The 23685-nt window shown below is 45.1% G+C and overlaps 1 protein-coding gene across 4 annotated transcripts in view; it reads left to right on the forward strand.

Moving 5' to 3' along the window:
• Window positions 1-23685, forward strand: part of LOC106590971 (methionine synthase) — a 52223-nt gene that overhangs the window by 16907 nt on the left and 11631 nt on the right. For 3 of the 4 annotated variants that reach the window (XM_082978783.1, XM_082978785.1, XM_082978786.1), the window contains 15 exons: window positions 2938-3017; window positions 3318-3430; window positions 3888-4028; window positions 4638-4823; window positions 6541-6720; window positions 7422-7538; window positions 8052-8192; window positions 10231-10320; window positions 15552-15704; window positions 17523-17630; window positions 18086-18186; window positions 18400-18467; window positions 21468-21588; window positions 21866-21947; window positions 22761-22859. In XM_082978783.1, coding sequence (XP_082834909.1) covers window positions 2938-3017; window positions 3318-3430; window positions 3888-4028; window positions 4638-4823; window positions 6541-6720; window positions 7422-7538; window positions 8052-8192; window positions 10231-10320; window positions 15552-15704; window positions 17523-17630; window positions 18086-18186; window positions 18400-18467; window positions 21468-21588; window positions 21866-21947; window positions 22761-22859 — 1780 coding nt within the window. Of the gene's footprint in view, window positions 1-2937; window positions 3018-3317; window positions 3431-3887; window positions 4029-4637; window positions 4824-6540; window positions 6721-7421; window positions 7539-8051; window positions 8193-10230; window positions 10321-15551; window positions 15705-17522; window positions 17631-18085; window positions 18187-18399; window positions 18468-21467; window positions 21589-21865; window positions 21948-22508; window positions 22525-22760; window positions 22860-23685 lie in introns of all 4 variants that reach the window. The other variant, XM_082978784.1, reaches the window with a different exon arrangement.

Genomic DNA, 23685 nt, shown 5'->3' on the forward strand with positions numbered 1-23685 from the left:
TATAGATATAGAACTGATATACTGTCTATACTGCTGTCTATAGATATAGAATGGATATACTGTCTATAGATATAGAACTGATATACTGTCTATACTGCTGTCTATAGATATAGAACAGATATACTGTCAATAGATATAGAACTGATATACTGTCTATACTGCTGTCTATAGATATAGAACGGATATACTGTCTATACTGCTGTCTATAGATATAGAACTGATATACTGTCTATAGATATAGAACTGATATACTGTCTATAGATATAGAACTGATATACTGTCTATAGATATAGAACTGATATACTGTCTATACTGCTGTCTATAGATATAGAACTGATATACTGTCTATAGATATAGAACTGATATATTGTCTATAGATATAGAACTGATATACTGTCTATACTGCTGTCTATAGATATAGAACTGATATACTGTCTATACTGCTGTCTATAGATATAGAACGGATATACTGTTTATACTGCTGTCTATAGATATAGAACTGATATACTGTCTATACTGCTGTCTATAGATATAGAACTGATATACTGTCTATACTGCTGTTTATAGATATAGAACGGATATACTGTCTATAGATATAGAACTGATATACTGTCTATTGATATAGAACTGATATACTGTCTATAGATATAGAACTGATATACTGTCTATAGATATAGAACTGATATACTGTCTATACTGCTGTCTATAGATATAGAACTGATATACTGTCTATAGATATAGAACTGATATATTGTCTATACATATAGAACTGATATACTGTCTATACTGCTGTCTATAGAAAAAGAACGGATATACTGTCTATACTGCTGTCTATAGATATAGAACGGATATACTGTTTATACTGCTGTCTATAGATATAGAACTGATATACTGTCTATACTGCTGTCTATAGATATAGAACTGATATACTGTCTATACTGCTGTTTATAGATGTAGAACGGATATACTGTCTATAGATATAGAACTGATATACTGTCTATTGATATAGAACTGATATACTGTCTATAGATATAGAACTGATATACTGTCTATAGATATAGAACTGATATACTGTCTATACTGCTGTCTATAGATATAGAACGGATATACTGTCTATACTGCTGTCTATAGATATAGAACTGATATACTGTCTATACTGCTGTCTATAGATATAGAACTGATATACTGTCTATAGATATAGAACTGATATATTGTCTATAGATATAGAACGGATATACTGTCTATACTGCTGTCTACAGATATAGAACGGATATACTGTTTATACTCCTGTCTATAGATATAGAACTGATATACTGTCTATACTGCTGTCTATAGATATAGAATGGATATACTGTCTATAGATATAGAACTGATATACTGTCTATACTGCTGTCTATAGATATAGAACAGATATACTGTCAATAGATATAGAACTGATATACTGTCTATACTGCTGTCTATAGATATAGAACGGATATACTGTCTATACTGCTGTCTATAGATATAGAACGGATATACTGTCTATACTGCTGTCTATAGATATAGAACTGATATACTGTCTATACTGCTGTCTATAGATATAGAACTGATATACTGTCTATACTGCTGTCTATAGATATAGAACTGATATACTGTCTATACTGCTGTCTATAGATATAGAACTGATATACTGTCTATACTGCTCTCTATAGATATAGGACTGATATACTGTCTATACTCCTCTCTATAGGTATAGAACTGATATACTGTCTATAGATATAGAACTGATATACTGTCTATAGATATAGAACGGATATACTGTTTATACTGCTGTCTATAGATATAGAACTGATATACTGTCTATACTGCTGTCTATAGATATAGAACGGATATACTGTCTATACTGCTGTCTATAGATATAGAACTGATATATTGTCTATAGATATAGAACGGATATACTGTCTATACTGCTGTCTATAGATATAGAACTGATATACTGTCTATACTGCTGTCTATAGATATAGAACAGATATACTGTCTATACTGCTGTCTATAGATATAGAACTGATATATTGTCTATACTGCTTTCTATAGATATAGAACTTATATACTGTCTATAGATATAGAACTGATATACTGTCTAGATATAGAACTGATATACTGTCAATACTGCTGTTTATAGATATAGGACTGATGTACTGTCTATACTGCTGTCTATAGATATAGGACTGACATACTGTCTATACTGCTGTCTATAGATATAGAACTGATATATTGTCTATACTGCTGTCTATAGATATTGAACGGATATACTGTCTATACTGCTCTCTATAGATATAGAACTGATATGCTGTCTATAGATATAGGACTGATATACTGTCTATACTGCTGTCTATAGATATAGAACGGATATATTGTCTATACTACTGTCCAGCAATATAGAATGGATATACTGTCTATACTGCTGTCTATAGATATATAACGGATATACTGTCTATACTGCTGTCTATAGATATAGAACTGATATACTGTCAATAGATATAGAACTGATATACTGTCTATAGATATAGAACTGATATATTGTCTATAGCTATAGAACTGATATACTGTCTATACTGCTGTCTATAGATATAGAACTGATATACTGTCAATACTGCTGTCTATAGATATAGAACGGATATACTGTCTATACTGCTGTCTATAGATATAGTACTGATATACTGTCTATACTGCTGTCTATAGATATAGAACTGATATACTGTCTACTGCTGTCTATAGATATAGAACTGATATATTGTCTATAGATATAGAACTGATATACTGTCTATAGATATAGGACTGATAGATTGTCTATAGATATAGAACTGATAGATTGGCTATAGATATAGAACTGATATATTGTCTATAGATATAGGACTGATAGATATGAAACTAATATAAATCTCTGTGTGTGTTCAGAGCCATTGCTGAGAAAGTGAAGCACTGCCAGCCCAGAGTGCCCCCTACTGACGTCTTTCAGGACTACATGCTACTCGCAGGTAGAACAACAAGAATTTAGATGAGCTCTGTGTCCTTCCAGTCATGGCCGTTTCCAGGGCTGGTATTTTTTTTATAAAGCCTTGCAGAGTAGAAGTGCTGATCTAGGATCAGTTCTGCCTTTTCTTTTCTTTTTTTAAGATAATAATGAATATAATGACATATAGACCGTGAGGACCTGATTCTACAATAGACCTGCTCTGAGATGTACCTTTCTCAGTCACGGTAGCACTGATGAATAGTAGCAACAAACCACTGATAAGCCTTTCACCACAGCTTGATCATATATTTTTGTGTCGCAGGTCTGGAGCCGTTCAGGATCGGTCCGTACACTAATTTCGTTAACATCGGCGAACGTTGCAACGTGGCTGGATCGAGGAAGTTTGCCAAGCTGATCATGTCGGGAAACTATGAGGTTAACTGTCTCTCTTTTTATCCTCCTCGTGATACCACCTGAAATAAAACTCAGTCGAATACAGATCGCATGATCATTGTAGCTTGCAATATCTTATCTTCTATACCCATGTCTGGTGTACCAGGGCCATGTTCAGTAGGGCACACCGTATCAAAATGTTTTGAAACAAAAACTAAAAATGACTTATTGGACAAGTTCAGGTAGTTTCTCCCTGTTTCAGTCTATCTTCTTGTGTTTTTGGTGCATATTGAACACAACCCTCTTACTGAACGTGTTCTGTGTCCCTGTCTGTGAACCGGGTCCCCTGTCTGTGAACCGGGTCCCCTGTCTGTGAACCGGGTCCCCTGTCTGTGAACCGGGTCCCCTGTCTGTGAACCGGGTCCCCTGTCTGTGAACCGGGTCCCCTGTCTGTGAACCGGGTCCCCTGTCTGTGAACCGGGTCCCTGTCTGTCTCCAGGAGGCGTTGAGCATAGCCAAGACCCAGGTGGAGATGGGAGCCCAGGTGTTGGACATCAACATGGATGAGGGGATGCTGGAGGGTCCTGCCGCCATGGCCCGGTTCTGCTGTCTCATAGCCTCCGAGCCTGACATCGCCAGGGTAGGAATCAACTGGACATTTCAAAAAGATAAGATACCTGCACACTCTGACGTTTAATCATGTTTTCTAAACCATTTCCTGTGATACTGTACCAAATAGGTAATGTTACTATGCACTGAGCTACAGGAAACTGAACCACATCGTTAAAGTGCTGGGAGATGCAGGGAAAACAAGACCACTGGAAGAGCAGAGTTCATCTATAGAATAAGTCCTTTAGGCCCTTACTAAAGCTGAAGTTCACTTACCCAGCTCTCCTAGTTCTCCTTTTTATCCCCCCCTCTCTCCTCTCCTAGTTCTCCTCTTTATCCTCCCCTCTTTCTCTCTCTCTCCTAGGTACCTCTGTGTATAGACTCGTCTAACTTCCAGGTGTCCTCCTCTCTCTCTCTCTCTCTCTCTCTCTCTCTCTCTCTCTCTCTCTCTCTCTCTCTCTCTCTCTCTCTCTCTCTCTCCTCTCCTCTCCTAGGTACCTCTGTGTATAGACTCGTCGAACTTCCAGGTGTCCTCCTCTCTCTCTCTCTCTCTCTTTCTCTCTCTTTCTCTCCTCTCCTAGGTACCTCTGTGTATAGACTCGTCTAACTTCCAGGTGTCCTCCTCTCTCTCCTCTCCTAGGTACCTCTGTGTATAGACTCGTCGAACTTCGAGGTGATCAAGGCGGGACTGAAGTGTTGTCAGGGGAAGTGTATCGTGAACAGCATCAGTCTGAAGGAAGGAGAAGAGGAGTTTCTCCAGAGAGCTACGACTGTCAGACGCTACGGGGCTGCCGTGGTTGTTATGGCCTTCGACGAGGAGGGTCAGGTGAGACTGACAGCTGGAAAGGAGATGGTAGGATATACAGTGGCAAGAGAAAGTATGTGAACCCTTTGGAATTACCTGGATTTCTGCATAAATTGGTCAACAAATTTGAACTGATCTTCATCTAAGTCACAACAACTGACAAACACAGTGTGCTTAAACTAATAACACACAAATTATTGTATTTTTCTTGTCTATATTGAATACATCATTTAAACATTCACAGTGTAGGTTGGAAAAAGTATGTGAACCACCAAGGCTAATGACTTCTCCAAAAGCTAATTGGAATCAGTAGTAAACTAACCTGGAATCCAATCAATGAGAGGAGATTGGAGAAGTTGGTTAGAGCTGCCTTGCCCTATAAAAAAACACTCACAAAATGTTAGTTTGCTATTCACAAGAAGCATTGCCTGATGTGAACCATGCCTCAAACAAAAGAGATCTCAGAAGATCTAAGATTAATTGTTGACTTGCATAAAGCTGGATAGTGTTACAAAAGTATCTCTAAAAGCCTTGATGTTCATCAGTCCACTGCAAGAGAAAGTTCAGTACTGTTGCTACTCTCCCTAGGAGTGGCCGTCCTGCAAAGATGACTGCAAGAGCACAGAGCAGAATGCTCAATGAGGTTAAGAAGAATCCTAGAGCGTCAGCTAAAGACTTACAGAAATCTCTGGAACATGCTAACATCTCTGTTGACGAGTCTACGATACGTAAAACACTAAACAAGAATGGTGTTCATGGGAGGACGCCACAGAAGAAGCCACTGCTGTCCAAAAAAAACATTGCTGCACTTCTGAAGTTTACAAAAGAGCACTTGAATGTTCCACAGCGCTACTGGCTAAATATTGTGTGAACAGATTAAACTAAAGTTGAGTTGTTTGGAAGGAACACACAACACTATGTGGAGAAAAAAAGGCACAGCACACCAACATCAAAACCTCATCCTCAACTGTAAACTATGGTGGAGGGAGCATCATGGTTTGGGGCTGCTTTGCTGCCTCAGGGCCTGGACAGCTTGCTATCATCGACAAAAAAATGAATTCCCAAGTTTATCAAGATATTTTGCAGGAGAATGTAAGGCTATCTGTGCGCCAATTGAAGCTCAACAGAAGTTGGGTGATGCAACAGGACAATGACCCAAAACACAGAAGTAAATCAACAACAGAATGACTTCAACAGAAGAAAAATACTCCTTCTGGAGTGGCCCAGTCAGAGTCCTGACCTCAACCCGATTGAGATGCTGTGGCATGAACTCAAGAGAGCAGTTCACACCAGACATCCCAAGAATATTGCCAAACTGAAACAGTTTTGTAAAGAGGAATGGTCCAAAATTCCTCCTGACCGTTGTGCAGGTCTGATCCCCAACTACAGAAAACGTTTGGTTGAGGTTATTGCTGCCAACGGAGGGTCAACCAGTTATTAAATCCAAGGGTTCACATACTTTTCCCACCCTGCACTGTGAATGTTTACACGGTGTGTTCAATAAAGACATGAAAAGGTATAATTGTTTGTGTGTTATTAGTTTAAGCAGACTGTGTTTTGTCTGTTGTGACTTAGATGAAGATCAGATCAAATTTTATGACCCAATTTATGCAGAAGTCCAGGTATTTCCAAAGGGTTCACATTACTTTTTCTTGCCGCTGTACATTCTTAGGAGGGGGGGGGGGGGGGGGGGAAACAATCAGACCTTTGGAACAGCTGTCTTCTCTGGTTCCTACAGGCTACGGAGACAGAGCGCAAGGTCGAAATCTGTAGCAGAGCCTATCGCCTCCTGGTAACTCAAGTGGGCTTTGACCCCAACGACATCATCTTTGACCCCAACATCCTGACCATCGGCACGGGCATGGAGGAACACAGCGAGTACGCCATCAATTTCATCAGAGCCACAAGGCTCATCAAGGTCAGTTGAGACCTGGTCAATGTTTCTGCTAATGCAGTCACAACACTGCTTATCGTTGTCACTCTCCCAGGGGGATTTCTATGGGACTGTGTCTTTTTTCTATATTGATACCAGTGGTGATGTTACTCACCACTTAGCTGTCCAGGGTCTGCCTGGGAAAGGTCCCGTGTCCCGTGTGGCTCAGTTGGTAGAGCATGGTGTTTGCAACGCCAGGGTTGTGGGTTCGATTCCCACGGGGGAGGGGGACCAGTACGGGGAAAAAATGTATGAAATGTATGCATTCACTACTGTAAGTCGCTCTGAATAAGAGCGTCTGCTAAATGACTAAAATGTGAAATGAAAGGAGATGGCTCTCACCTCAGGGGGATTGCAAACAACATGCATGGCAGTGTGGGCTTCCAGGCTTTCATGTCCTGTAAATGACCCATACTGTGTTTTCTGTAGGAGTCTTTACCTGGGGTCAGGATCAACCTGTCCTTCTAACAGTATATACTACAGTATTTAATGTGTGTATAGATATTCTCTACAGGAGTTGTTGCCTGGGGCCAGGATCAACCTGTCCTTCTAACAGTATATACTACAGTATTTAATGTGTGTATATAGATATATATTCTCTACAGGAGTTGTTGCCTGGGGCCAGGATCAACCTGTCCTTCTAACAGTATATACTACAGTATTTAATGTGTATATATTCTCTACAGGAGTTGTTGCCTGGGGCCAGGATCAGTGGAGGCCTGTCCAACCTGTCCTTCTCCTTCAGAGGCATGGAGGTTATCAGAGAGGCCATGCATGGAGCCTTCCTCTACCACGCCATCAAGGTAGGTTGAACCTTCCTCTACCGCGCCATCAAGGTAGGTGGAGCCTTCCTCTACCGCGCCATCAAGGTAGGGTGAACCTTCCTCTACCACGCCATCAAGGTAGGTTGAACCTTCCGCTACCGCGCCATCAAGGTAGGTTGAACCCTCCTCTACCGCGCCATCAAGGTAGGTTGAACCTTCCTCTACCGCGCCATCAAGGTAGGTTGAACCTTCCTCTACCGCGCCATCAAGGTAGGTTGAACCGGCCCTACTACGTTAGCCAGTGGCTATCGACATCTAGCTAGCTACTGGATCTACTACGTTAGCATTGCATGAGTCAGCCAGTGGCTATCGACATCTAGCTAGCTACTGGACCTACTACGTTAGCCACTGGCTGACACATGCAGTGCTATCGACATCTAGCTAGCTAGCGGCCCTACTACATTAGCCAGTGGCTATCGACATCTAGCTAGCTAGCTGCCCTACTACGTTATCACTTCATGAGTAACCCTGTTGTCCTGCAATCTCCTATAGGATGGCATGGACATGGGCATAGTGAACGCTGGCAGCCTGCCTGTCTATGATGATATTGACAAGGAGCTCCTGCTCATGTGTGAGAACCTCATCTGGAACAAAGACCCAGAGGCCACAGAGAAGCTACTGCTGTACGCACAGGTATATGGTTTACACACTACAGTATATATCCTAGTTGATCATACTGTGCTTGTATGCACAGGTATATGGTTTACACACTACAGTACATATCCTAGTTTATCTTACTGTGCTTGTATGCACAGGTATATGGTTTACACACTACAGTACATATCCTAGTTTATCTTACTGTGCTTGTATGCACCTGTACATTGCCTTCGGAAAAGAATTCAGACCCCTTCGACTTTTCCCACGTTTTGTTACGTTACAGCCTTATTCTAAAATGGATTAAATATAATTTTTTTTCCTCAGCAATCTACACACAATACCCTATAATGACAAAGCGAAAAACGTGTTTTTAGAAATGTTGGCAAATTTGTTAAACAGAAATACCATATTTACATAAGTATTCAGACCCTTTGCTATGAGACTCGAAATTGAGTTCAGATGCATCCTGTTTCCATTGATCATCCTTGAGATGTTTCTACAACTTGATTGGAGTCCACCTGTGGTAAATTCAATTGATCGGACATGATTTGGAAAGGCAACACACCTGTTTATATAAAGGTCCCACAGTTGACAGTGCATGTCAGAGCAAAAACCAAGCCATTAGGTCGAAGGAATTGTCTGTAGAGCTCCGAGACAGGATTGTGTCGAGGCACAGATCTGGGAAAGGGTACCAAAAGATTTCTGCAGCATTGAAGGTCCCCAAGAACAGTGGCGTCATCATTCTTAAAAGGAAGAAGTTTGGAACCAACTTGGCCGCCCGACTAAACAGAGCAAACGTGGGAGGAGGGCCTTGGTCAGGGAGGTGACCAAGAAACCGATAGTCACTCTGATAGAGCTCTAGAGTTCCCCTGTGGAGATGGGAGAACCTTCCAGAAGGACAACCATCTCTCTAGCACTCCACCAATTAGGCCTTTATGGTAGAGTGGCCAGACGGAAGCCACTCCTCAGTAAAAGGCACATAACAGCCCGCTTGGAGTTTGCCAAAAGGCATCTAAAGACTCTCAGACCATGAGAAACAAGATTCTCTGGTCTGATGAAACCAAGATTGAAGTATTTGGCCTGAATGCCAAGCATCACATCTGGAGGAAACCTGGCACTATCCCTACGGTGAAGCATGGTGGTGGCAGCATCATGCTGTGGGGATGTTTTTCAGAGGCAGGGACTCGGAGACTAGTCAGGACCGAGGAAAAAGATGAACAGAGCAAAGTACAGAGATCCTTGATGAAAACTTGCTCCAGAGCGCTCAGGACCTCAGACTGGTTCACCTTCCAACAGGACAACCACCTTCCAACAGGACAACCACCCTAAGCACACAGCCAAGACAATGCAGGAGTGGCTTCGGGACAAGTCTTTGAATGTCCTTGAGTGGCCCAGCCAAAACTCGGACTTGAACCCGATCGAACATCTCTGGATAGACCTGAAAATAGATGCGCAGTGACGTTCCCCATCCAACCTGACAGAGCTTGAGAGGATCTGCAGAGAAGAATGGGAGAAATTCCCCAAATACAGGTGTGCCAAGCTTGTAGCGTCATACCCAAGAAGACTCAAGGCTGTAATCACTGCCAAAGGTGATTCAACAAAGTACTGATTAAAGGGTCTGAATACTTATGTAAATATATTTAGTTTTTATTTTATTTTTATAAATTAGCAAACATTTCTAAAAAACTGTTTTTGCTTTTGTCATTATGGATTGATGAGGAAAATAAACAATACATGTTAGAATAAGGCTGTAACGTAAGAAAATGTGGAAAAAGTCAAGGGGTCTGAATACTTTCCAAAGGCACCGGTATATGGTTTAGACAGTACAGTACATATCCAACAACAGGTTTGTGCTTTACACACAGTACATATTTTGCTGTATGGACAGGTACATACTGGTCCACCTGGTTAACACAGTACATATTCTGCTGTATGAACAGGTACATACTGGTTAACACAGTACATGTCCTGTAACTCTGTGGCTGTATGTCCCTTCTCGCTGTGGTTACCTGATCCCTATTACAGTATACTAGTTCCCATAGTTTTTCTCTGAAGAGAATCCTGTCGTTTTCAGAGCTGTGCCAAAGGAGGGAAGAAGGTGGTCCAGACGGACGAGTGGCGAGAGGGAACTGTGGAGGAGAGGCTGGAGTATGGGCTCATCAAGGTTAGTATAGTATGGGCTCATCAAGGTTAGTATAGTGTGGGGCTCATCAAGGTTAGTATAGTATGGGCTCATCAAGGTTGTATAGTATGGGCTCATCAATCTTAGTATAGTATGGGCTCATCAAGGTTAGTATAGTATGGGCTCATCAAGGTTAGTATAGTATGGGCTCATCAAGGTTAGTATAGTATGGGCTCATCAAGGTTGGTATAGTATGGGCTCATCAAGGTTGGTATAGTATGGGCTCATCAAGGCTGGTATAGTATGGGCTCATCAAGGCTGGTATAGTATGGGCTCACCAAGGCTGGTATAGTATGGGCTCACCAGGGCTGGTATAGTATGGGCTCACCAGGGCTGGTATAGTATGGGCTCACCAGGGCTGGTATAGTATGGGCTCACCAGGGCTAGTATAGTATGGGCTCACCAGGGCTAGTATAGTATGGGCTCACCAGGGCTAGTATAGTATGGGCTCACCAGGGCTAGTATAGTATGGGCTCACCAGGGCTAGTATAGTATGGGCTCACCAGGGCTAGTATAGTATGGGCTCACCAGGGCTAGTATAGTATGGGCTCATCAAGGTTGGTATAGTATGGGCTCATCAATGTTAGTGTAGTAACGGCTCATCAAGGTTAGTAAGCGAGAGGCTGGAGTATGGGCTCATCAAGGTTAGTAGGAGAGAGGCTGGAGTATGGGCTCATCAAGGTTAGTATAGTATGGGCTCATCAAGGTTAGTATAGTATGGGCTCATCAAGGTTGGTATAGTATGAGCTCATCAAGGCTAGTATATTATGGGCTCACCAGGGCTAGTATAGTATGGGCGCACCAGGGCTAGTATAGTATGGGCTCATCAAGGTTGGTATAGTATGGGCTCATCAAGGTTGGTATAGTATGGGCTCATCAAGGTTGGTATAGTATGGACTCATCAAGGTTGGTATAGTATGGGCTTATCAAGGTTGGTATAGTATGGGCTCATCAATGTTAGTATAGTATGGGCTCATCAAGGTTGGTATAGTATGGGCTCATCAAGGCTGGTATAGTATGGGCTCATCAAGGCTGGTATAGTATGGGCTCACCAAGGCTGGTATAGTATGGGCTCACCAGGGCTGGTATAGTATGGGCTCACCAGGGCTGGTATAGTATGGGCTCACCAGGGCTGGTATAGTATGGGCTCACCAGGGCTAGTATAGTATGGGCTCACCAGGGCTAGTATAGTATGGGCTCACCAGGGCTAGTATAGTATGGGCTCACCAGGGCTAGTATAGTATGGGCTCACCAGGGCTAGTATAGTATGGGCTCACCAGGGCTAGTATAGTATGGGCTCACCAGGGCTAGTATAGTATGGGCTCATCAAGGTTGGTATAGTATGGGCTCATCAATGTTAGTGTAGTAACGGCTCATCAAGGTTAGTAAGCGAGAGGCTGGAGTATGGGCTCATCAAGGTTAGTAGGAGAGAGGCTGGAGTATGGGCTCATCAAGGTTAGTATAGTATGGGCTCATCAAGGTTAGTATAGTATGGGCTCATCAAGGTTGGTATAGTATGAGCTCATCAAGGCTAGTATATTATGGGCTCACCAGGGCTAGTATAGTATGGGCGCACCAGGGCTAGTATAGTATGGGCTCATCAAGGTTGGTATAGTATGGGCTCATCAAGGTTGGTATAGTATGGGCTCATCAAGGTTGGTATAGTATGGGCTCATCAAGGTTGGTATAGTATGGACTCATCAAGGTTGGTATAGTATGGGCTTATCAAGGTTGGTATAGTATGGGCTCATCAATGTTAGTATAGTATGGGCTCATCAATGTTAGTGTAGTAACGGCTCATCAAGGTTAGTAAGCGAGAGGCTGGAGTATGGGCTCATCAAGGTTAGGAGAGAGGCTGGAGTATGGGCTCATCAAGGTTAGTATAGTATGGGCTCATCAAGGTTAGTAGGAGAGAGGCTGGAGTATGGGCTCATCAAGGTTAGTATAGTATGAGCTCATCAAGGTTAGTATAGTATGGGCTCATCAAGGCTAGTATAGTATGGCCTCATCAAGGTTAGTAGGAGAGAGGCTGGACTATGGGCTCATCAAGGTTAGTATAGTATGGGCTCATCAATGTTAGTATAGTATGGGCTCATCAATGTTAGTATAGTATGGGCTCATCAATGTTAGTGTAGTAATGGCTCATCAAGGTTAGTAAGCGAGAGGCTGGAGTATGGGCTCATCAAGGTTAGTAGGAGAGAGGCTGGAGTATGGGCTCATCAAGGTTAGTATAGTATGGGCTCATCAAGGCTGGTATAGTATGGGCTCATCAAGGCTGGTATAGTATGGGCTCACCAAGGCTGGTATAGTATGGGCTCACCAGGGCTGGTATAGTATGGGCTCACCAGGGCTGGTATAGTATGGGCTCACCAGGGCTAGTATAGTATGGGCTCACCAGGGCTAGTATAGTATGGGCTCACCAGGGCTAGTATAGTATGGGCTCACCAGGGCTAGTATAGTATGGGCTCACCAGGGCTAGTATAGTATGGGCTCACCAGGGCTAGTATAGTATGGGCTCACCAGGGCTAGTATAGTATGGGCTCACCAGGGCTAGTATAGTATGGGCTCATCAAGGTTGGTATAGTATGGGCTCATCAATGTTAGTATAGTATGGGCTCATCAATGTTAGTATAGTATGGGCTCATCAATGTTAGTGTAGTAACGGCTCATCAAGGTTAGTAAGCGAGAGGCTGGAGTATGGGCTCATCAAGGTTAGTAGGAGAGAGGCTGGAGTATGGGCTCATCAAGGTTAGTATAGTATGGGCTCATCAAGGTTGGTATAGTATGAGCTCATCAAGGCTAGTATATTATGGGCTCACCAGGGCTAGTATAGTATGGGCGCACCAGGGCTAGTATAGTATGGGCTCATCAAGGTTGGTATAGTATGGGCTCATCAAGGTTGGTATAGTATGGGCTCATCAAGGTTGGTATAGTATGGACTCATCAAGGTTGGTATAGTATGGGCTTATCAAGGTTGGTATAGTATGGGCTCATCAATGTTAGTATAGTATGGGCTCATCAATGTTAGTGTAGTAACGGCTCATCAAGGTTAGTAAGCGAGAGGCTGGAGTATGGGCTCATCAAGGTTAGGAGAGAGGCTGGAGTATGGGCTCATCAAGGTTAGTATAGTATGGGCTCATCAAGGTTAGTAGGAGAGAGGCTGGAGTATGGGCTCATCAAGGTTAGTATAGTATGAGCTCATCAAGGTTAGTATAGTATGGGCTCATCAAGGCTAGTATAGTATGGCCTCATCAAGGTTAGTAGGAGAGAGGCTGGACTATGGGCTCATCAAGGTTAGTATAGTATGGGCTCATCAATGTTAGTATAGTATGGGCTCATCAATGTTAGTATAGTATGGGCTCATCAATGTTAGTGTAGTAATGGCTCATCAAGGTTAGTAAGCGAGAGGCTGGAGTATGGGCTCATCAAGGTTAGTAGGAGAGAGGCTGGAGTATGGGCTCATCAAGGTTAGTATAGTATGGGCTCATCAAGGTTGGTATAGTATGAGCTCATCAAGGCTAGTATAGTATGGGCTCACCAGGGCTAGTATAGTATGGGCTCACCAGGGCTAGTATAGTATGGGCTCATCAAGGTTGGTATAGTATGGGCTCATCAAGGTTGGTATAGTATGGGCTCATCAATGTTAGTATAGTATGGGCTCATCAATGTTAGTGTAGTAACGGCTCATCAAGGTTAGTAAGCGAGAGGCTGGAGTATGGGCTCATCAAGGTTAGGAGAGAGGCTGGAGTATGGGCTCATCAAGGTTAGTATAGTATGGGCTCATCAAGGTTAGTAGGAGAGAGGCTGGAGTATGGGCTCATCAAGGTTAGTATAGTATGAGCTCATCAAGGTTAGTATAGAATGGGCTCATCAAGGTTAGTATAGTATGGGCTCATCAAGGCTAGTATAGTATGGCCTCATCAAGGTTAGTAGGAGAGAGGCTGGACTATGGGCTCATCAAGGTTAGTATAGTATGGGCTCATCAAGGTTAGTATAGTATGGGCTCATCAATGTTAGTATAGTATGGGCTCATCAATGTTAGTGTAGTAACGGCTCATCAAGGTTAGTATAGTATGGGTTCATCAAGGTTAGTAAACGAGAGGCTGGAGTATGGGCTCATCAAGGTTAGTAGGAGAGAGGCTGGAATATTGGCTCATCAAGGTTAGTATAGTATGGGCCCATCAAGTTTAGTATAGTATGGGCTCATCAAGGTTAGCATAGTATGGCTCATCAAGGTCAGCGTAGTATGGGCTCATCAAGGCTAGCATAGTATGGGCTCATCAATGTTAGTGTAGTATGGGTGCATCAAGGTTAGTAGGAGATAGGCTGGAGTATGGGCTCATCAAGGTTAGTATAGTATGGGCTCATCAAGGTTAGTATAGAATGGGCTCATCAAGGTTAGTATAGTATGGGCTCATCAAGGCTAGTATAGTATGGCCTCATCAAGGTTAGTAGGAGAGAGGCTGGACTATGGGCTCATCAAGGTTAGTATAGTATGGGCTCATCAAGGTTAGTATAGTATGGGCTCATCAAGGTTAGTATAGTACGGGCTCTTCAAGGTTAGTATAGTATGGGCTCATCAAGGTTAGTATGGGCTCATCAAGGTTGGTATAGTATGGGCTCATCAAGGTTGGTATAGTATGGGCTCATCAAGGTTAGCATAGTATGGCTTATCAAGGTTAGCATAGTATGGCTCATCAAGGTTGGTATAGTATGGGCTCATCAAGGTTAGTATAGTATGGGCTCATCAATGTTAGTGTAGTAACGGCTCAAGGTTGGTATAGTATGGGCTCATCAAGGTTAGTAGGAGAGAGGCTGGAGTATGGGCTCATCAAGGTTGGTATAGTATAGGCTCATCAAGGTTAGTAGGAGAGAGGCTGGAGTATGGGCTCATCAAGGTTGGTATAGTATGGCTCATCAAGTTTAGTATAGTATGGGCTCATCAAGGTTGGTATAGTATGGGCTCATCAATGTTAGTGTAGTAACGGCTCATCAATGTTAGTGTAGTAACGGCTCATCAAGGTTGGTATAGTATGGGCTCATCAAGGTTAGTGGCATGCAGGTACCAAGTTATTTTCTCTCTACTGATCACATACTGCAGGGACCAAGTTATTTTCAGGTACATATACATTTAAGGTACAAATCTCTCTCTTTCTCCATCACTATCACAATTACTATCGATATCCCTTCTTTCTCTCTCTCGCTCTTTCCAGGGTATAGATAAGTATGTGGTAGAGGACACAGAGGAGGCGAGGTCCCAGGCTGAATTCTATCCGAGGCCCCTACACGTCATCGAGGGGCCCCTGATGAACGGCATGAAGGTGGTGGGAGACCTGTTTGGAGCTGGGAAGATGTTCCTACCTCAGGTAGGAAGGAAGAGATGGAGGAGTGGACAGATCCTAGATATCCTCAGGTAGGGGGGAAGAGATGGAGGAGTGGACAGATCCATGATATCCTCAGGTAGGAGGGAAGAGATGGAGGAGTGGACAGATCCATGATATCCTCAGGTAGGGGGGAAGAGATGGAGGAGTGGACAGATCCATGATATCCTCAGGTAGGAGGGAAGAGATGGAGGAGTGGACAGATCCATGATATCCTCAGGTAGGAGGGAAGAGATGGAGGAGTGGACAGATCCATGATATCCTCAGGTAGGGGGGAAGAGATCCAATATATCCTCAGGTAGGAGGGAAGAGATGGAGTGGACAGATCCATTATATCCTCAGGTAGGGGGGAAGAGATGGAGGAGTGGACAGATCCATGATATCCTCAGGTAGGGGGGAAGAGATGGAGGAGTGGACAGATCCATTATATCCTCAGGTAGGGGGGAAGAGATGGAGGAGTGGACAGATCCATGATATCCTCAGGTAGGAGGGAGGAGTGGACAGATCCATGATATCCTCAGGTACGAGGGAAGAGATGGAGTGGACAGATCCAATATATCCTCAGGTTGGAAGGAAGAGATGGAGGAGTGGACAGATCCTAGATATCCTCAGGTAGGGGGGAGGAGTGGACAGATCCATGATATCCTCAGGTAGGGGGGAAGAGATGGAGGAGTGGACAGATCCATGATATCCTCAGGTAGGGGGGAAGAGATGGAGGAGTGGACAGATCCATGATATCCTCAGGTAGGGGGGAAGAGATGGAGGAGTGGACAGATCCATGATATCCTCAGGTAGGAGGTAAGAGATGGAGGAGTGGACAGATCCATGATATCCTCAGGTAGGGGGGAAGAGATCCAATATATTCTCAGGTAGGAGGGAAGAGATGGAGGAGTGGACAGATCCATGATATCCTCAGGTAGGAGGGAGGAGTGGACAGATCCATGATATCCTCAGGTACGAGGGAAGAGATGGAGTGGACAGATCCAATATATCCTCAGGTTGGAAGGAAGAGATGGAGGAGTGGACAGATCCTAGATATCCTCAGGTAGGGGGGAGGAGTGGACAGATCCATGATATCCTCAGGTAGGGGGGAAGAGATGGAGGAGTGGACAGATCCATGATATCCTCAGGTAGGGGGGAAGAGATGGAGGAGTGGACAGATCCATGATATCCTCAGGTAGGGGGGAAGAGATGGAGGAGTGGACAGATCCATGATATCCTCAGGTAGGAGGTAAGAGATGGAGGAGTGGACAGATCCATGATATCCTCAGGTAGGGGGGAAGAGATGGAGGAGTGAACAGATCCATGATATCCTCAGGTAGGGGGGAAGAGATGGAGGAGTGGACAGATCCATGATATCCTCAGGTAGGGGGGAAGAGATGGAGGAGTGGACAGATCCTAGATATCCTCAGGTAGGGGGGAAGAGATGGAGGAGTGGACAGATCCATGATATCCTCAGGTAGGGGGGAAGAGATGGAGGAGTGGACAGATCCATGATATCCTCAGGTAGGAGGGAAGAGATGGAGTGGACAGATCCAATATATCCTCAGGTTGGAAGGAAGAGATGGAGGAGTGGACAGATCCTAGATATCCTCAGGTAGGGGGGAAGAGATGGAGGAGTGGACAGATCCATGATATCCTCAGGTAGGGGGGAAGAGATGGAGGAGTGGACAGATCCATGATATCCTTAGGTAGGAGGGAAGAGATCACAGAGGAGATAATACAGGAGGTATCTATTCTTCTCATGATCATGTCTGTCTCTGTGTGTCTATCTATGTGTGTGTGTGTGTGTATGTGTAACAGGTGATAAAGTCAGCACGTGTGATGAAGAAGGCTGTGGCCCACCTGATCCCCTACATGGAGAAGGAGAGGGAGGCCATGCTACTGGCATCAGGATCAGTAGAGGAGATTGTGAGTCCACCTGTTTGTCTGTCCGTCTGTCTGTCCGTCTGTCTCTACAGTCTGTTTCTGTCTCCCCATCTCATCACAGCTCTACTCTACATTAATGATCTCTGTTATGACCCCTACCTGGGCACCATAGTGTTGGTCACAGTGAAGGGACTGATTCATCACAGCTCTCTCCTCTATATTAATGATCTCTGTTAGGACCCCTACCAGGGCACCATAGTGTTGGTCACAGTGAAGGGACTGATTCATCACAGCTCTCTCCTCTACATTAATGATCTCTGTTAGGACCCCTACCAGGGCACCATAGTGTTGGTCACAGTGAAAGGACTGATTCATCACAGCTCTCTCCTCTACATTAATGATCTCTGTTAGGACCCCTACCAGGGCACCATAGTGTTGGTCACAGTGAAGGGACTGATTCATACAGCTCTCTCCTCTACATTAATGATCTCTGTTAGGACCCCTACCAGGGCACCATAGTGTTGGCCACAGTGAAGGGAGACGTCCACGACATCGGGAAGAACATTGTAGGAGTGGTGCTGGGCTGCAACAACTTCAGGTAGGGGTGTTGTGCGTTCTATTGTGTTCTCGCGTTCTATTGTGTTCTCTCGTGTTCTATTGTGGTGTTATATTCAGTATTTTTTTCTTAACTGCATTGTTGGTTATGGGCTTGTAAGTTGTATTCAGCAACTTACGTGACTGATAAAGTTTGATTTGTTCCTTTATCTTTCCATGACCTTGTCCTTAACCCCGTTTGATTTCCTTTTCCAAGAGTGATTGATCTGGGGGTCATGATTCCGTGCGACAGGATACTGAGGGAAGCCATCGACTGCAAAGCAGGTGTGTTAACATGAACCTTATGGCTCATCAGTTCCACTGTACTGTAGCTCGGCTTTAACCAATAGGATTAACCTGGTCCCAGATCAGTTTGGGCTGTCTGACGGGGTGGCACTAGGACAGTAAGTGGTGATTAACCTGGTCCCAGATCAGTTTGGGCTGTCTGACAGGGTGGCACTAGGACAGTAAGTGGTGATTAACCTGGTCTCAGATCAGTTTGTCCAGTCTGACGGGGTGGCACTAGGACAGTAAGTGGTGATTAACCTGATCCCAGATCAGTTTGTCCTGTCTGACAGGGTGGCACTAGGACAGTAAGTGGTGATTAACCTGGTCCCAGATCAGATCTGTTTGTCCTGTCTGACGGGGTGGCACAAGGACAGTAAGTGATGATTAACCTGGTCCCAGATCAGTTTGGGCTGTCTGACAGGGTGGCACTAGGACAGTAAGTGGTGATTAACCTGGTCCCAGATCAGATCAGTTTGTGCTGTCTGACAGGGTGGCACTAGGACAGTAAGTGGTGATTAACCTGGTCTCAGATCAGATCAGTTTGTCCTGTCTGACGGGGTGGCACTAGGACAGTAAGTGGTGATTAACCTGATCCCAGATCAGTTTGTCCTGTCTGACAGGGTGGCACTAGGACAGTAAGTGGTGATTAACCTGGTCCCAGATCAGATCTGTTTGTCCTGTCTGACGGGGTGGCACTAGGACAGTAAGTGATGATTAACCTGGTCCCAGATCAGTTTGGGCTGTCTGACAGGGTGGCACTAGGACAGTAAGTGGTGATTAACCTGGTCCCAGATCAGTTTGGGCTGTCTGACAGGGTGGCACTAGGACAGTAAGTGGTGATTGTCCTGGTCTCAGATCAGATCAGTTTGTCCTGTCTGACAGGGTGGCACTAGGACAGTAAGTGGTGATTAACCTGTTCCCAGATCAGATCAGTTTGTCCTGTCTGACAGGGTGGCAAAAGGACAGTAAGTGGTGATTAACCTGGTCTCTGGTCAGTTTGTCCTGTCTGACAGGGTGGCACTAGGACAGTAAGTGGTAATTAACCTGGTCCCAGATCAGTTTGAGCTGTCTGACGGGGTGGCACTAGGACAGTAAGTGGTGATTAACCTGATCCCAGATCAGTTTGTCCTGTCTGACAGGGTGGCACTAGGACAGTAAGTGGTGATTAACCTGGTCCCAGATCAGATCTGTTTGTCCTGTCTGACGGGGTGGCACTAGGACAGTAAGTGATGATTAACCTGGTCCCAGATCAGTTTGGGCGGTCTGACAGGGTGGCACTAGGACAGTAAGTGGTGATTAACCTGGTCTCAGATCAGATCAGTTTGTCCTGTCTGATGGGGTGGCACTAGGACAGTAAGTGGTGATTAACCTGATCCCAGATCAGTTTGTCCTGTCTGACAGGGTGGCACTAGGACAGTAAGTGGTGATTAACCTGGTCCCAGATCAGATCAGTTTGTCCTGTCTGACGGGGTGGCACAAGGACAGTAAGTGGTGATTAACCTGGTCTCTGATCAGTTTGTCCTGTCTGACAGGGTGGCACTAGGACAGTAAGTGGTGATTAACCTGGTCCCAGATCAGTTTGGGCTGTCTGACGGGGTGGCACTAGGACAGTAAGTGGTGATTAACCTGATCCCAGATCAGTTTGTCCTGTCTGACAGGGTGGCACTAGGACAGTAAATGGTGATTAACCTGGTCCCAGATCAGATCTGTTTGTCCTGTCTGACGGGGTGGCACAAGAACAGTAAGTGATGATTAACCTGGTCCCAGATCAGTTTGGGCTGTCTGACAGGGTGACACTAGGACAGTAAGTGGTGATTAACCTGGTCCCAGATCAGATCAGTTTGGGCTGTCTGACGGGGTGGCACTAGGACAGTAAGTGGTGATTAACCTGGTCCCAGATCAGATCAGTTTGTCCTGTCTGACAGGGTGGCACTAGGACAGTAAGTGGTGATTAACCTGGTCCCAGATCAGATCAGTTTGGGCTGTCTGACAGGGTGGCACTAGGACAGTAAGTGGTGATTGTCCTGGTCTCAGATCAGTTTGTCCTGTCTGACAGGGTGGCACTAGGACAGTAAGTGGTGATTAACCTGGTCTCAGATCAGATCAGTTTGTCCTGTCTGACGGGGTGGCACTAGGACAGGAAGTGATGATTAACTTGGTCCCAGATCAGTTTGTCCTGTCTGACAGGGTGGCACTAGGACAGTAAGTGGTGATTGTCCTGGTCTCAGATCAGTTTGTCCTGTCTGACAGGGTGGCACTAGGACAGTAAGTGGTGATTAACCTGGTCTCAGATCAGATCAGTTTGTCCTGTCTGACAGGGGGGCACTAGGACAGTAAGTGGTGATTAATCTGGTCCCAGATCAGTTTGGGCTGTCTGACAGGGTGGCACTTGGACAGTACGTGGTGATTAACCTGGTCCCAGATCAGATCAGTTTGGGCTGTCTGACGGGGTGGTACTAGGACAGTAAGTGGTGATTAACCTGGTCTCAGATCAGATCTGTTTGTCCTGTCTGACAGGGTGGCACTTGGACAGTAAGTGGGGATTGTCCTGGTCTCAGATCAGATCAGTTTGTCCTGTCTGATAGGGTGGCACTAGGACAGTAAGTGGTGATTAACCTGGTCCCAGATCAGATCAGTTTGTCCTGTCTGACGGGGTGGCACTAGGACAGTAAGTGGTGATTAACCTGGTCTCAGATCAGTTTGGGCTGTCTGACAGGGTGGCACTAGGACAGTAAGTGGTGATTAACCTGGTCCCAGATCAGTTTGGGCTGTCTGACAGGGTGGCACTAGGACAGTAAGTGGTAATTAACCTGGTCTCAGATCAGTTTGGGCTGTCCTGCCAACTGCTAGGAGTTGGAGTTGGCTATAAACCACAGATCTGGGACCAGGCTAGAGAAGGAGTAGGATTGGGACTGAAATCAGAGATGGAATGAGTGAACTGCTCTTTTGGAAGTAGTCCCTCCAGCTGAACTTCCTGTGTATCCCTCCGCCCTACAGACATCATCGGTCTGTCTGGCCTCATCACGCCCTCGCTGGATGAGATGATCTACGTTGCCAAAGAGATGGAGCGGCTTGGGATGAAGACCCCACTCCTGATCGGAGGGGCCACCACCTCCAAGTAAGACACACTTTCTTTAGCATGACCTTTCAACTCGCTTACTTCCTAACCCCTTGTTGACCCTGTTTCTGATGTGATGCCTCTCTCAACACACACCATCATTATCTTTACCATGACCTTTCAACTCGCTTACTTCCTGGTCCCTTGTTGACCCTGTGTCTGATGTGATGCGTCTCTCAACACACACCATCATTATCTTTACCATGACCTTTCAACTCGCTTACTTCCTGGTCCCTTGTTGACCCTGTGTCTGACGTGAAGCTTCTGTGTGTAACAGGACCCACACGGCAGTGAAGATCGCTCCCCGTTACAGCTGTCCTGTGGTGCATGTTCTGGATGCCTCCAGGAGTGTGGTGGTGGTACGTACACTACACTGACTAGACACACTACACTTCCTGTCAGTAGATACTGTGGTCCTCATTTAGTACAGCCCACACTACACTTCCTGTCAGTAGATATTGTGGTTCTCACTTAGTACTGCCCACACTACACTTCCTGTTAGTAGATACTGTGGTCCTCACTTCACTTCCTGTCAGTAGATACTGTGGGTCCTCACTTAGTACAGCCCACACTACACTTCCTGTCAGTAGATACTGTGTGTCCTCACTTAGTACTGCCTACACTACACTTCCTGTCAGTAGATACTGTGTGTCCTCACTTAGTACAGCCCACACTACACTTCCTGTCAGTAGATACTGTGGTCCTCACTTAGTACAGCCCACACTACACTTCCTGTCAGTAGATACTGTGGTTCTCACTTCACTTCCTGTCAGTAGATACTGTGTGTCTACACTTCCTGTCAGTAGATACTGTGGTTCTCACTTAGTACAGCTGCTTATTCTCAGCTGTTAGATGAGCCTCCGTGTTGTCTCTGTCGGTGTTCTCAGCTGTTAGATGAACCTCCGTGTTGTCTCTGTCAGTGTTCTCAGCTGTTAGGTGAACCTCCGTGTTGTCTCTGTCGGTGTTCTCAGCTGTTAGATGAGCCTCCGTGTTGTCTCTGCCGGTGTTCTCAGCTGTTAGATGAACCTCCGTGTTGTCTCTGCCGGTGTTCTCAGCTGTTAGATGAACCTCCGTGTTGTCTCTGTCGGTGTTCTCAGCTGTTAGATGAACCTCCGTGTTGTCTCTGTCAGTGTTCTCAGCTGTTAGATGAACCTCCGTGTTGTCTCTGTCAGTGTTCTCAGCTGCTAGATGAGAACGTGAAGGAGGAGTTCTTTGAGGAGACGACAGAGGAGTACGAAGACATCAGACAGGACCACTACGACTCTCTAAAGGTGAGACACGCACACGTGCACAAGCACACGCACACGCACACACACACAGACAAACATACGCACGTAACACACACACTGGACCACTAAAACACTCTGAAGGAGATTAGTATCGTTGGATGAAGTCTAGGGCTCTGTATTAGGAACAGACTGTCCTGTACTGGAACAGTCTAGAAGGGGGGAGTTGTTCCAGTCTAACAGACTGTCCTGTCCTGTACTGGAACAGTCTAGAAGGGGGGAGTTGTTCCAGTCTAACAGACTGTCCTGTCCTGTACTGGAACAGTCTAGAAGGGGGGAGTTGTTCCAGTCTAACAGACTGGCCTGTCCTGTACTGGAACAGTCTAGAAAGGGGGAGTTGTTCCAGTCTAACAGACTGTCCTGTACTGGAACAGTCTAAAAGGGAGGAGTTGTTCCAGTCTAACAGACTGTCCTGTACTGTACTGGAACAGTCTAGAAGGGGGGAGTTGTTCCAGTCTAACAGACTGCCCTATACTGGAACAGTCTAGAAGGGGAGAGTTGTTCCATTCTAACAGACTGTCCTGTACTGGAACAGTATAGAAGGGAGGAGGATTTCCAGTCTAACAGACTGTCCTGTCCTTGAACAGTCTAGAAGGGGGGAGTTGTTCCAGTCTAACAGACTGTCCTGTACTGGAACAGTCTAGAAGGGGGGAGTTGTTCCAGTCTAACAGACTGTCCTGTCCTGTACTGGAACAGTCTAGAAGGGGGGAGTTGTTCCAGTATAACAGACTGTCCTGTCCTGGAACAGTCTAGAAGGGGGGAGTTGTTCCAGTCTAACAGACTGTCCAGTACTGGAACAGTCTAGAAGGGG

Source organism: Salmo salar, chromosome 01, assembly GCF_965601325.2.
Source record: "Salmo salar chromosome 01, fSalSal1, whole genome shotgun sequence".
In the NCBI taxonomy this organism is placed as follows: Eukaryota; Metazoa; Chordata; class Actinopteri; order Salmoniformes; family Salmonidae; genus Salmo; species Salmo salar.